General features: G+C 42.7%; 1 protein-coding gene across 5 annotated transcripts in view; it reads right to left on the bottom strand.

The window, feature by feature from the left end:
- The window catches only part of pard3ab (par-3 family cell polarity regulator alpha, b), a 161,468-nt gene extending 146,670 nt beyond the window's left edge, over nt 1-14,798 (bottom strand). For all 5 annotated transcript variants that reach the window (XM_020045296.3, XM_029116649.2, XM_029116647.2 and 2 more), the window contains exon 1: nt 14,390-14,798. In XM_020045296.3, coding sequence (XP_019900855.3) covers nt 14,390-14,509 — 120 coding nt within the window. In that variant the 5' untranslated portion in view covers nt 14,510-14,798. The remainder of the gene's footprint in view (nt 1-14,389) is intronic.
- Nucleotides 14,799-16,134: the final 1,336 nt, after the last annotated feature.

Below are 16,134 nucleotides of genomic sequence, written 5' to 3'. Positions count from 1 at the left end.
AGCGAGACACAAGAAGCAAGGAGGAGGGGGCGCATGTGCGTACGTCGGATAGAAGGAACATCTCCATTTCCTCAGACTTTCCCTCAAAAGGGCAACGCATCGCCTTGGGAAAGGTCACTGACGAGCTGACAGACGTTTCTCCTGATCCCTTTTAAATCAAGTGCGCTAGAGAGAAGCCGCGGACGGGAGGCTTGAGCGTGTCGAGTCCCAGTCTACGTGTCCCAAATGAAACCCGGTATCATAGCACGCGTCATTGTGTGCCCTACATAGGAAGTAAGGGTGTCAATTTGGGAGGCCAACAACGCAGCCAGTTGAGAGAGGCAAATGACGCCAATATGGCCACTGATCCGTGCACGACACTTCACACTGCAAACGGCAACACGTAAAAAAGAAAACCATTCGCCACGTCACCCGCAACCCGGCGAGTGAGTCATCACCACTGGAGGATGCAACCATGTGATACAATAACCTGTTTGTGCCCTGAAGCCTTTCAATATCAGTGGCGCGGTAAGTACCCGTGTGTCAACATCATTCAGGAGATGTCCATTCATGTAAAGTTTGTTGGGAGAAAGAGAGACAGGTCTGGACAGGCAGATAAACAGAACCGGCAAATGCAGACGGAGGCAGTCAGCTGGGTCAGGCCTTGCTTCACATTCGGTTCGGTGCTCCTTTTGTCCGGGTGCAACATGGATCCCAGCCTTGAAAATGTTGCAACTGGCACAATTGGTCAACACTGGGAGAGCTAGCATGCATCAGGCAGCGGTCACACATTCTGCAGACAACTGCACCCCATCTACAGCTCTGTCCCTCAAAAGGCCCACAAACTAGGCACCTAAAAATCGGTTCCACCACTTTAAATTCAACTGACATGTAAAGGACGTCTTTGGTACAGGAAAGATTTGTTTACATCAACAAAGCATGTGGAAAGTGGGGAATTGGCACTTGAATTGAAGTCAGTGCCATTGTCCCAGGAAACAGTAAAAAGTTATGTTAACATTTTACACACTCCAATCCATCGGTTAACTAACATCAATACAAAATAGGCAGTTTTCAACAAAACTATTTTACGCTAAGCTGATCCCTTAAACAGAAAACTGTCCTTCGAAACATCTCAGGCCATGCCCAGAATACATTACAATATCACAAAGCTCTGTGAAAGGTATTTAAAACCTGCTTCTGAACACTCCAACAGACAGCCCCACCTATTATAGAGTGCCTCCTAACATTGTCCCAATTGGCACCCTTTTCAAAAGTAGTGCACTACACTAGAATCAGGCCAGCCGAAAGCAGCGAATTAGCTTATACCTTGCAAATAGAGGTTGGGACAGCAACCTTCATGGTCAAACATAAAGGGTTCAGCATGAAAAGTAATGGTCTTTCCCTTCGCCAGTAATTGTGGGGCCTAAAATTTGATGGAAGGGCAAATAACAGTGACAATAATAGCATCAGCTTCCATTTGCGTGTGTGACATAAAATGTAGATAACGTGGGTCTGTAAAGACCAGAAGTCTCCAGAGAGTCTTAATCGTGAGGTCATTATGGGTACGGTATCGCGGATGAACGCCTAAAGGTGTGTTATCGTTCCGATTCAGAGGTTTGAGAGGGAAGGGAAGCCGACAAAGACGTTTAGTGCTCTCGGCAAGCAAGCGGTGGAAAATGTTACCTTGCGTCTGAGTCTGAAGGAGAGTGGAGGGCAGAGTGCAGGACGGCGAGGGGGAACAGGGAGTCCGGATAATTCTAATGTATGAGTGAAACGCACCAGGACAGCATAGGGTTCAGTCATCTATTACAAACCACACAATGTCAAATGTAGCCTTGGTCCAGAATAACCTCAGTCAAAGGATTGAAAAGGGAGGATTGTTCAAGGTGCTTTCTTATTTCGAATCACCAACCAGCCTAGGTTGGAGTCTTAATCCTTGCAAAAATTGTATGAGTGAAAAAAAACAAGACAAAGCGTTGTTTGCGGTGTATTTAATGCAAGACGGATTAAGAAGATGGCTGGCCCTTGCTTGTGTTCCTTGGCACGAGCAAGACATTTTCTGTTCCCAGAGCGGCCTAAGTTGATGTCATTTACAAAGCCTGTCACAAACAGCCACCCTGATAACATTTAGCTGGCAGGGTGGCGGCGGGGGAGCCGTCAAACGGTGACCGATGACACCTTGGCAGTGTGCCTCTCAAGTCCGTGTTTGTCCATTCAAAATGTAAATCCCAAACATGTCTGTTAGTAAAAATAAAACGTGGGCTATTTTGTTATAGAAAATCTTCAATGAGCCCCTGGGAAACAGAGGCGTTTCTCCTCACCTTGACAGTAGATATTTTTTATGAGCTCCAGACGGGAGGAGCAGCTACAGGGCTTTCGAGGAGGAAATCACAATGAGAAACTAAAAGCCAAACCCATACCTCAAGTGCATTCTACATCACATTGGCACTAACCACAAGTGAGAGCATTTGCTCATCTAAAGTATTTTATATTGAAACACGTATATACCGAATGTGAACTATTACATTGTGCAATCATTGAATAGGATTCATTTAGGATATCAACGGCACCCAGGGATTAACCAAAATGTTACTTCCACTGTTAACATATCCCCCAATTTGGAGAGGTGTGTGGCCAAATCTGGTGACTGGTTGACATTTACTGTTGGCAGTTTTTAGCTCAGGGCAGAAAGAAAGGTCTCAACTCGACAGCTATGGGATTCGATCTAGATAGCTTTTGGTTTCTGTCAGATGCTCTAACCCCTGTCTGTGGCTTGTATGCTGCAAGTAATAATATTAGGAATGACTCAAATTGAGGGTGTAAATTAAAACCCATCCTGGGTCCCAATATAAACGCTCATTGAGAGCAATATAGTTGGGCAATCATTTTATGTAAATGAGCCTTGCTGAATGATTAACGTCTAAGATCTCCACTCTACGTTCCGCTTCAGACAGAATTCACCTACAAGCCACTGACAACACAGATGAATTGCCAACAAAACGAACCCAGCTTCATGCGGAACATCAACTGAAGCAGTCAATATTCAGATCACAGTCTGATAAAAGCGAAAGCTGACTTCACACAAACGAGCTCTTCTTCCCTGTGTTTGTTAGTCTGCCTCCTTGTTCCGCCCACGGGAGGTTGAAGAGCTCCCGCAGGCACGCCACAACAGGTCATTAACTTGTCTTTTGACAAGCAAAGAGGTAGACAGGGAGGCAGGCGGCAGCGTTTGCACCTCACTCAGGTCAAGGCTGAGGGCCACACCTCTTTAGGCCCAAGTAGCACCCTATTTTCTAACGGCCGCCGGTCGAAGAAGTTCACCGTGAAAGGGAGCAGGGCGCCAGTGGGACTCTGTGTTCACACTTTGTGCAGGCCAGGGCTTAGGGCTGACGGCCACGCCTCCCATCGCCCAGCTGGCACAGAGTACTTCCTCAGCACTTAGTCAAGAGCACGCCAGCGCATGCTAAACACCGGGGAGAGCTCTCGCTACAATGCTCAATCTGTCTCCTGCTTCTCTACCACAGCATCAACTTCGAACACCCGAATAATGAGCTTTATAATAGAAAAACAAGATAATCAGGGGTGGCAGAGACTTGCCTTTTCACTTTAAAATCATGGCCAGACAGACGCCGTCAAAGTAAAACCAACCATACAACTCGGTGCGCAAGGACAACGGCCTTGAGACCTTCCAGGTGGTGTGGCACTTAGGCGCTCTTTCATTGCACCATGTTGACCACCTCTGTCTAGGTCAGAGCACTGACGGTCACTAGGTGATGAGATGGGCTGCCACAGTTCCATTATCCCCCATGGCAGCAGATAGCCCAACAGTAAGAGCATCTGACTAGTAACCAAAAGGTTGCTAATGAATCCTTGAGTCTGCCAGGTGAAAACTATGCCATTCTGCCCCTTAGCAAGGCAGTCAACACCTACTGTACTCAGGATGTTGCTACATTTGAAGATGTGTTCTCCCTCAGCTAATTAAAAAATAAAATAAAAATAAAATTGTCTCTTCTGAATTAAGGACACAAGGTTAATTTTGTAAGTAAGAGAAAAAACATAACATTAAATTCCCTAAAACCTCAATATACATTTATATCAAGAGACAAGTCATTCAAAAACGAATGACTTATTTTCTGTCAGATGCACAATTTGGCCAGTCTTGGCCATAAAAACCTCTAACACTCAACGTTGGCATTAGCATTTCGCATGTCTCTCAGTGATAACTTGCTCATTCGTCCTGAAAGGATATATTTACATTGTATTTTATAAAATAATTTTCTGGCACAACAAAGAAGATCTTCCGATGTGTAGATGAGGTAGGGGGAAAAAATAAGTAAATGCTTGACACAACAATCTGAAAATGTGGTGCAGAATGTCTATAGACACTAGGTTTACAGGAGCACCATTTAAGGACAAAAATGAAGCTGGAGTGTTTTCAAGAAACAGAGTTGGCAGCAGGGAGGGAGCAGAAACGCTCTTGGGCAGCACGGCAGACAGCTGGTTTCCTGGCAGCTCTGCAGCACAGTACGGCGGGCAGCGGACCCGTGCTAACATCATCTTGTCAAACGGCGAGAGAGCGGCACACGCCTCACACAGCATGCCATACCATCCCAGGGCAACCAGGGACAGGGGAGCCACACGTACTGGCAAGGAGCGACATGGCTTGTGTACATCAGACGCCTTCCATGACCCTGGCAGGCCGACATAACACCGATTAGGCCTTCTTGGTCCAGGTGAATCAGGTGGTAGCTCGGCATTGCAACTCGGGCCGCATTTCGCGGTGCGCTCAGGCGCTCTCACAGAATGAATATTCCAGTGACACACTGGAAAGACAGCGGGAGGGGGTGGAGGGGGGGATGCAAATAGGAGATTAAAACAAAAATCCCACCAAATTAATCTTTCATCGAAAACCGTTCCGCAGATAAACATGCATTTCTGTGGTTTTGGACAGACCGCGGTACAGGCTATGGTTTAATGTCTGCAGTCTTGCCAGGGAACTGAAATATCAAATCCCAGTGGCTGCTTTTAAAATAGGACCCCATTTCCTGAAATGTAAATTTGCTAGAGCCTCTACGTCTTTGGTCAAAATAGGAATGTTGATAATAGGGTGCCATTTGGGACTAGGTCTGCGGCTCTGCAAAAAGGCCAATAATCAAGTAGCTGTCAGCAAGGAGTGGGCTCTGCTGGAGTCTGAAACCTAAAAGGATCCTGTTCCCTATCGAGTGCACTACCCTTGACTGGAGCCCACAGGGTCTTGTCAAATGGAGTGGAGAATATGGAGCAGTTTATGACATTTTAGTCATTTAGCAGACGCTCTTATCCAAGGCACTTACAGTTAACCATCATAATGAAAATATTACAAATTAAACACTGATAATTAAAATCACAAGATATACACTGATTTGTATTAAATGCTGGAGCACAGTTTTATGGTTGTTAGATACAGACGGGTATAGCCCACTTGCATCACTAGTTAATAGCCACTTTATTAGGTACTCATTGGGATATGCAGACTATTTTACATAAATCCATGGCACCCAATTTTGTATGTTACATTACAAATGCACTCCTAAAACATATAATGCATTACTTATTGGCTAAAATATCACGTTACAAACACTACTAAAACATTTCACAGTACGATTTTGCCCAAAACTTCCAAGCCATGTTTCAAACTGGCAACGTACAGCTCAGAAGAGGAGTGTCCGACCAACTGCTCCATACAGGGACTAGGGATTAGGGGGGACGAGTAATGGCCTTACCAAGGTCACTACAGTATGTAATAAATGCATTTCAACGTTACTGTTTACGTTAGGTATCACAGCACTGGGGTTAAGGTTTGGGAAAACCCATTGTAACATATTGATCTTGTAACGCCACTACTCGCCACCCCTGACAGGATTTTCCTATTTGGAGCACTGGTTAATGCACCAGTCTGTGGAACCAAAGAATGCAGGTTAGAAACGTTCTGAGAATTGCTATTTTTTCAGGATTATTACTCTAACGTTACTTCAATTTACGGAATATATCTTGAATTCGCTGTCAAAGATTTACGTTAGATAGTCTATGTCTTCTAATGAGTCCAGGTTGCGACATCTCACAGTACCTGCTTAATTTTCTGCCACACATGCATACTGTGAAGCTCCCATTCCACCTCATCCCAAAGGAGCTCTATTGTGTTGAGATGTTGGTACTGGGCAAGCTTTTTGAGTAAACTGAAGTCACGGCCATGTTGGTAGAACCAGCTTGTGATGATGTGTGCTTTGTGACATGGGTGATGTTCTGCTGGAAGAATCCCTATGTACTGGTGAGGTAGTTCTGGTGCGGAAGCCCATCCACTCGCAGGTTGGATACATTGGGCATTCAGAGATGCCCTTTTACACACCGTAGTGAAGTGTTGTTATATCTGTGGCCTTTGCATATCCACGTGATCTGCCATTAGACTATGTGTTAATGAGCAGGTGTGCCTAGTAAATTGGTCACAGAGTTCTTGTACCACTAAACCGCTACATTTCACATGACACAGACAACCTTGGGTTAAACAGCTCATGGAAAATTATCAAAAGCCTAGCCAACCGAAAAATGGCACAGCTCAACCAAAAAAAGGCACTAGCCTGAATGAAGCAAAAATAAAGATGTCAGCATGTGAAGGGTCTTTAATGGAAACAAATCGAATTATCAGGAGTCGTTGAGTTTCTGGGAGGAGTGGAGAGATTCGGGCAGTACATTAGAGCAGTGGTGAGACACTGATTCACTGGACAAGCATTCCTCGGAGACAATCCGCTCTCTGTCCTCTGCGGTTCGCACACAGGCCTTGACATTTCCGTGAGTGTTCGGTTCTGGGGAGCTCACAGGCCAGTCTTCCCACAGAGATGTGCTTCTGAGAATAATAACTTAATCGTGGATCTGGAGCTGACAGAAGAAGTGCTGCATCGCAAACTACTTTCCATGCAGACTGGTTAAAATGACCCTATCAAATCAGCAATTAGGAAATAGACATAATCACAGAATCCACAAGTTAAAACAACATTTAATATTCCATGATGCACATTTGAACCATCATTTTTCCAGGTGAGTATGCCAAGAACACATTATTTACAGCAGTGACCTGTGAGGATTTAAGGGTTAGTAGAGAATCAACTGAACATATTTAACACTTGCACATTTCCCCTTTAACAGATAAATAATGTATTTCTATTACTGAAGAGGGATCCAGAATGCCTACATTTCTTCTTTTGAGCTTGAAGTCATATTTTACTTAAAAAAAGAAAAATAAGCCTAAACCAGAAAGATCCTTCTTCAAATTCAACCTTGATTGAGGCAGCATTCCATCATAACAGCCAGATAAAGACCAGCTCCAAAACTAATAGTAATTCCTAGACATTGATTGTTGATAGAGAATGACAAACACTAAGGGGAGAAAACCGTATTGTTAGTTTGGCAAGGAAACTAACTGACCCCAACAGGAATCCAAGGTTGAGAGTTGCTTCAGCTTCTACAATGGCCATATTCTGAGTGCCAGGGTTCAGCCAAACAGACAGCCAGCTTCTGCAACGTCCCCCACGGCTTTCCACAAACACACTTCTGTTTCTGCTGCTGAAGAAACATTTTGATAAATAAACTAGGCTGAGCCCCCAACCTTGTGGAAGAAAGTTGTGCAGACAAAGGTGGTCAAAGGCATTAACTCAGAGAGCAAAGCATGTAGGGGATAACGCAATAGCTCCAAAAATAAAATGGCTGCCTCACTCACTTTCAGAAGTTTACATTTAGCTCCTTCCTCAGTTTATGGAAGACCTAAACCCAGAGCTTTTTGGCAGCGGCAAAAATCTGACTTAAACCCGAAAACTTGGCCTTGCCTGAATCACGACACGTCAAAGTGTAATAAAATGTCCGTTAGTGGCAGCTGGTAAGAGGCGAACGGCTCGTTCTAATACATGAAATGGAACCAATGGAACCACAGCCACTGCTGGTGCCTAGTCTGGACACAGTCTAGGAGCACACGTGAAGAGGCATGCCAATCAATGGCTGGTTCCGTTTCCCAGGAGCACCCCATGGGACCATATGTGGCCATATAAGCAGGCTTAATTCCCGCACAGCGGCCATGGGTAGTGCCAATGCTCAAGCTGACTGGACCTCTGCCAGGTTGCAAGTAATCTGTTTGCATAGCACTCTGTAAACCACTTAAACGCTCTGGTCATGTTATGAAGTGTTATGATGTAGCTTCCCGTTAGTTCTGGGAGGCGTTGCCCTTGAGGATGCCCTCCCCTGAACCTTGGAGCACCACAGGGTTAGCATCCGGTACCATGACCTTTGCCCATCGTTGGTTACACATTTCATGATAAATGTTCTCCCGCCATGATGGGACGTAGATCGGGGGGGGAGAACGTGCCAAAAGTTGAACAACATTTTCAGCTGATTCTTTCGATTGGAACTTAGAGCGGACAGGACACCTTTTTGGAGCAGGCCTCATTAAAGGCCGGCTCTGACTCATGCCACACTAGTACAAATGATATGATGATATCTCCCTCTGAATTAGGAGGCAGGCCCATGTGAAAAGGAGCGCATTTTGTAGAGAACAGGGTGGCATTTGTGACAGGACCCTCAACAGCTGCGGCCAGTTTACTCATGTCTATACACTGTGTTCGGTCTCCTTCAGGGAGAGCTGACTGAGGCATGGGTGGCCTCTTTTATTAATGTGTCAACATGTGGTTTTGGACAAAGGAAAGTCCCCTGCACACAGCTGGAACTGGGTGGAAATGGGTACGAACCATGACTATGCTATTCAGAATGCCCTTCACATTACACTGCCTGTTAACCACAAAGCTGGCACTAACATTATGGATTGCATAGAGACAACCAATAGCTCTTCACAAACATAATTTCATTGTGGGAGAGAAGAAACTATTCAAGCGCCTTGCCAAAAACATGCATCAGTGACACACTCCACAGTAAGCAAGGCAAGTGGCCCAAATGCCATTGCCTTTTCAGTGCACTACTTTTGACCAAGGCCCATAGGGGTCTGGCCAAACGTAGTGGACTAGATTGGGAGGGGGAATCTGTTTGGTGCTTGCCCCCGGGGATCACCACAGATGATCGCACAAGCATTTAATCCAGCAGGAGACCAAGCACACAGCACTGTAACAAGAGGACCAAAGGGCCTCTCCGCGCATGTTCATTTGGCTTTTTATTTCACCCAATTCACCCATTTACCATTATGCAAGTGCCTTGCTCAAAGGCAGATAGTCATTTTTTTTCTTGACCGTTCAGAGATAAAAACCAGCTACAATTCAGTCGTTGGCCCGATGCTTTTGCCCATCACGTACTTTGCCAACTCCGTGGCATTGGGAGTCGAACGATAACACAAATAAAATGGCACCAGAGCTGGGGACCTTGTATGGGCACAACTGAGCAAGGTCTGACTCGTGCATGTATTGTGTAGAGTGTTAAGACAACAATGCCTTTGACAGTCTGGTTGAACGTTGATTGGAACAGCCGTATCATAGGACATCCCATAGGCACTGCAGTGCTGTAACCTGCATTTCGAATCCACTGCACCTTGCAAATGACCAGAGAATCACTTCTCACATGCCACAGGCTCCACACAGATTTAAGGCAGTTACACTATAAAAATGGATCCCATCTCTTTTCATGGTTGCAGTAGTTGCCTAGTAATATTCTGTTAACAGAATGTTACTATCCAATAATTGGGTTAACTTTCAACAGAATTATGTTGTTGACTACACTCTTTGGATGAAGGCATGACGAGCGAAAAAAACTAACTCTTCATCACAAACGGATCAGTTGAAAGCTTTGGAAAAAGATGTAAGACTCCTGGGAAATTAACAAGCCAAGAGCCGGCCAATCAGCATCCTACTGGCATTCATATTTTTGACCTCCAATATACACCAATACCATTCTGTTGCCTGGGTAGGCCCACATATTTCCAACACACAGAAGTTGCTTACTGAAACATATGAAATGTAATTGTAGATCATGTCTAAAAGAAATCTAGAAAAACTGGGTTGCTAATCTATGAAAAAAATGTAATATATACACTGCAAGTTTTAAAATGTACACCTCTGACATCACCACACACCTTACTAACTTGTGTCATCCCATAAAAAGCAATAGCTCTCTCACTGTCCATCCCTCTTGAATATTATGCAAATCAGAAAGTAGTCCACAATTAAAAGGGAACAGGGTGCCATTTAGACACGAGCAAGAAATTAGTTAAAAAAAACAACAGAATACGGTCCATAGGTCTGGGCTGCAGCTTCTGTATTGCTGCATGCAGCATGTGTTCAAATCCATAGGTCCAGGCTGCAGCCTCTGGAATGGTTTTCCAGGTGACTGGAGATCCTACATATTCTGAGTACTTGCTGGCCTCATCCCAAATCATTTCTATGGGATTGAGGTTTGGTGATTGTGGAGGCCAGGTCATCTGATGCGGCACCATCACACTCCTTGCTGAATTTGCCCTTACTCAGGCTGGAGGTGTTTTGGGTAATTGTCCTGTTGAAAAACAAATTGTCCACTAACCATATAGGATGGCGTATCACTGCAGAATGCTGCTGCAACCATGCTGGTTAAACGCGCCTTGAATTCTAAATAAATCACCAAATGCAACCAGCAAAGCACCACCAGAACACCACACCCCCTCCATGTTTCAAGGTAGGAACCACACATGCAGGGATCAACCCTTCGCACAATCTGTCGCACAAACATTGCAGTCTGAACCAAAAATGTTACATTTGGACTCATCAAACCAAAGGATAGATTTCCAATCTTTCTTGTTTCGTGGCCCAAGCCAGTCTTTTCTTATTGATACCCTTCTTTGCAGAAATCCGACCATGAAGGCCAGATTCACTCAGTCTCCTCTGAACAGTTGATGTTGAGATGTGTCTTTTATTTGAAACATCCAAAACATTTATTTGGGCTACAATCTGTGATGCAGTTTGAAGCCAATTTCTGAGGCGAGTAATTGTAATGAACGTATCCTCTGCCGCAGAGGGATGGTGGTCCTCATGAGAGCCAGTATAATTATAGAACTTGATGGCATTTGTGACATTTTCCAGATTGACTGACCTTCATGTCCTAAAATAATAATGATCTCTTATTATTTGAGCTGTTGTTGACATAATATGGCCCTTTACAGTACAGATAATGATGGTCTTTTGTGTACCAGCCCTACCTTGTCACAACACAACTGATTGGCTCAAATGCATTAAGAAGAAATTCCCCAAATACACTTAACTGAAATGCACTCCAGCTGACCACCTGATGAAGATGGTTGAGAGAATGCAAAGGGTGTGCAAAGCTGTCTTTAAGGCAAAGTATGGCTACTTTGAAAATTAAACACTATATGATATTAAAAAAAATACAAAAATAGATAAAAACACGGCAGTGTTGTTCGTTCCAGCAAGATGCATTCCACAGTAACAAAAGTGGATGTTTCCAGACAGGGTGCTAGGCAGTGGACTGGTGCAGGAGGGCCATTACGCTTGTGCTCAAAACTGCAACGTGGTCCCTATTTAGTGCACTACATCTGACCAGGGTGAATGGGGACCTATTAAGCCTTGCTTACAAAGCAGGGCACTATAAAGGGAAGCAATCATAATTTGGGATGCAAACGGTGTCTGGTTGACTTAAGCTGTGATCTTAACACAAGATATAAGAACAAAGAGGGTTTTTGACAGTCTCTTGACAACCATCTGCTTCAGAACCCAACTAAAATGGTCTGGGTGGGGAAAACGCCTAAACGACCAAAGAGGGTTTCTTTTTTTAGATTGTTTTCCAGGGAGTTCTGGGATTTCAAGATCAAAGCACAATGCATACATAATGAGCGTTTGATTTTGGGGCTCATTTCCAGGCCAGTATTTCCACACGTTTTGCTCCATGCCGCCAGGTCCGCCTCTTAGTTAGGCTAGTATAAATGCTATTATCATGTTTTTGCAAATCCCAAGCGGGTCAGCCAGAAAAAGAAAAAAAAAATGCTTTCATTATTGGTCTTATGGGAGAGCACAAGATCTTCATCCAATACATAGGAACCTCACAGACAAACACTCTCTAAGGTAATTTATCAATCACATAATTGACTTATTTTTCTGCTACAATTGTTTTATTTAGATATATAAGTTGTTAACCGCTGAAAAGGTCAATTGTTGCATGTCACCTTCCAAGGTAACATGGAGCCATTCAAACAAACACTTCCAGGAGGCATCTGGGCACTTTTTATACCCACCCGTGTAATAGCAAAGACAAACATGAGGAATTCTATTGCTGCTGGGATATCTTACTAAAAAAACAAGCCAAGTCTCAAGAAATGTCCGGTCACTTCTATAACATGGCCCTGCCACCACAAAACTACAGATACGTTTTCTTTTTTTCTTTTTTTAAGTGACATTTAAGTTCACCAGATAGAGTATCAACTCTGACCACTTATCACTTTCATTTTGCAGATATTGAGCCTATACTAAACCATTGAAAATTTAAATGAAATATGTTAGTGTATAATTTTTGCATTCATTCAGGGAATGTGTCTCAATATGGATTTGTGTTCTTCATATCATAGCTCTACACCAGTCAGTCTAAAGATAGGTACAGGCCCACCATTCTCCAGCCATTCACTGTCACACACAGACTTTGCTGAATAATTGAAAGGACATGCACTGTCTCATCAAAGTTACTAGCATTAAAACAAATGACACTGCTCCCCCACACGAAGATGAAGCGGGGCCATCTATGACTTATTCATGGAAGCATCATCATGGTCTTTCAAACATAGATCCAATATATCAATGTAATCACACTGGCCTCTTGACAGACATCTTAAGTAGCCTATAACGCGATATGATCCTGTGCTCTGTATCCACATGCAAAAACCCTGGTTTTGCTTGTCTCATCTTCTGAGAGGGGAAATTGCAGACGTGAATCATAGCCTGGCCCAAAAACTGTGCATCCCCAAAACTGGGCAGTCAAATGAAACCGGTTACCCTGCTCTCAACTGCAAAGGCCTAACAGTAAGAGCTGGGCAAAATGTTGTTGCATGCATTTGAAATGCATGGCATGTTTAAACATAGGTTTTTTGTTTTACATTCGTAACCGCCCAGCCTGAAATACAGGCCAATAAAGTTGGTAACAAAATACTTCAGAAAGGTAAAGTATTTTACGAAATAGTTTCCCTAAAAGGAAATGAGGTCTTGATTAAAGGTGGAGCTCTTTAGAATAATAATAAATACGCTTTGCAATAATTTACTTTTAACATTTAACGGGTGGTTTAAATCCTGAATACTGATTGGCTAATAGCAGTGGCATGAAACCATACAATTGGTATGACACCACATCAGTTTTGACTTGTACTGCAATAATTCATCTCTGGGGTTTGTGACATATTGAAATATAAATATTGGAATTTTGTAATTGCATGTTTTGTCCAAATGTAAACCATTATCATATTCTTATTTAACTATTTTCTAGTCAGGCCACCTGCAATTTCTCACTCTATCCTCCAGGGCCTGCACTCGGAAACTTGCGGATCACCAAGAATCTTCCACTTCCAGTTCAAACATGAGACAGAATGCGAACGAGCCAAGCTGAGAAACATTCTGAAGTTACACATGCATCATTATAGAAGTCTGATTTTAGTCTGAGTTGTGAGCGGCAGTCTTTGTTTGAAACTCTTTTTTTTTTTTTACTGATACTTAGCAACGTACATCTTAACTAGCTAGCTATCCCAACACCATAATAGGCTAATTAGCAAGAGAACAAAGAAACTCGAGTGCCAAATAAACTGTAGTTTTGACAATATTTGCAGACGAATAAAGTCAAATCAGAACAAAATAGATACGAAATGTTATGGGGGGATATATCTAGCGACGCCATCCCAAATTAAACATCTAAAGCACAGCAGCTTGCTGGTGCTAGCTAGCAGGCATCTAGCTAACTACTTTCATGGAATCGAATCTTGGATTGTTAGCTAGCTAGCCATTCAGCACTAGTATTATCTTACATCTGTACCAAATGGGTTTGTATCGTATTTCCTAGCCATGTAGTTAAATACAGAAGTTAGCGTTATGTGCTATTTTTTTATACGCATCTTGGCATGGAAAGGGTAAAGTCCCAAAAGAAGTTTCCATGGGTTTGCACAGGAGGACTTGATCAGTTATGGCGATACATCAACAACATCCCCTCGGATAAACTTGAAAATATGCTTATCATATGGAAATGAATTTGTTAAAAGTCTGGATAAAAAAAAAAAGACAGTAATAATAAATATTTTATTTTAATAGCGGTTACAAATTTGCGCCATTATTTGCCCGGAGCCTCACTTGAGGCATTGTAACATTGTTTCCAGTGATAATGCTGTGGAACACCAAAAACAAACGTGTGATACAAAGTAACAGCGACCTACCTTTGCAATGGCTTTTTTGTATCTCATAACGGCTTGCTGGATGAGAGTATGTACTTTAATATTTCCATCTCCGCACGGTACCACCACCCTAGTCCTTCCAAAACACACCGTCACTTTCATAGTTTAATATCCGATAGATGTTGTGCTGATTCGGAGGAAAACCGAGGATAAATTCTCCCTTTGAAAGGCAGCCGAAACATGAATTTTCTTTGGTTCTTGAAACTTATATCTTTAAAAAGAGATACGAACGAAACATCTTTCACCATCTCTCCAGGAACGACATTGTTAGCTGTTTGTTTCTGACCACCTGTTTAATCTTTCTCCCTCTGTTTCGACGTTTGTTCCCAGACTAGTGCAGGGAGCAAATTTGATCCACCGGGAGATTGGGGAACGGCCTCCACGCGCCGGTCAAAACGGGAACTGTCGACTGTAATGTATCGCTTGCGGGCAAGACGAGTAGCCATGCGTGCGTGAATAATTGGTTGTTTCGAAAATTAAAAAAGATTTACTTGAATTACTTCAGCATCTCAGTATTCAGTCATACACCAGCATAATTGTAATTTTCTGGTGCATTGCTTATGTGTAACTTATTGTTTAATCGTTCGAATGGCTCCCTTGCAAGGTATTATTTTAATATAAAGGTTATTTTGTCTGTGTATTTCTGACATACTATATAAAGGCAACAAGAATGTCCTCAAATTTTGGTTACATCAGAAAATGTGATTAATGGGAACAGGATTACCTTTCCCAGTTTTATATATTGTATATATATTTTTGGCTTCAGTGTTAAATTTAGGGTGGAATTTAAAATTAGGATTAGGGTTACAACTGGTATTAGGCGGTACCGGACTGGTCATATTCCACTCCTGCCCTATTAATTAAATATAACATATTACGTGATTAAATATGTAGCTAACATTACAGCTACTTTTCTATATTTTTGCTTATTATAATATTTGGCATTAGAGAAGATACTATTTTCATGCAATTCTACTTATATTGCCATGGGATGTAACTTAAGAAACTCAAAAAAGAATTGTCGAAACAATTTTGGAATTTGTCCCGTGTGTATTCTAATACTCACACTCATAAATACCTTACAAAATGTGTTTAAAAAACAACATTTTTCGATTTTCTTTTCAGCTGCACTTGTAGAAGGTTCTATTCGGCCTGTGGTATCTAATGAAATTATTACAAACATCTAATAATATCTGACAATGTCTTTCAGTAATATCTGATCCATCTAATAATATCTGACAATGTCTTTCAGTAATATCTGACCCATCTAATGATTACATCTATGGTAGTCCTGTTCCTAATCACATACCTGTTTTGTGGTGTGTGTGTGTGTGTGTGTGTGTGTGTTAGAGAGAGAGAGAGACAGCATGAGAGAATCTGAGCGTTCATTGAAGTCCATTCAAAACAGAAAAGCTGCCTGGATAACTCTTAAAAAGGCGTGAAGTCTGTTGAAAGATGCCTAGCCCAAACAACTTACAGTATTAATTTAAGTTTTAGTGCACAACTGCAGTCTGTAGAAGATGCTCTGGCAAACATTGATCTCCACCTGCCCAATGCTATTAGTGTTTTTCTCATACCCTGCCCTAAAACTGAAACCAAGCCCTAATGAAAACCAGAGCAAATCCAAGTGTCAAGCCTGTGGGACAGCTGCTTTGGCTTGGCACACAGACCAGCTCCTAAGAACATGACTGTATACGTGACATAATCCTTCTCTGAGCAAATCTGTG

Source organism: Esox lucius, chromosome 3, assembly GCF_011004845.1.
Source record: "Esox lucius isolate fEsoLuc1 chromosome 3, fEsoLuc1.pri, whole genome shotgun sequence".
Taxonomy (NCBI): Eukaryota; Metazoa; Chordata; class Actinopteri; order Esociformes; family Esocidae; genus Esox; species Esox lucius.
The sequence above is the reverse complement of the archived record's forward strand: the minus strand, read 5'-3'. Positions and strand labels throughout refer to the sequence as shown.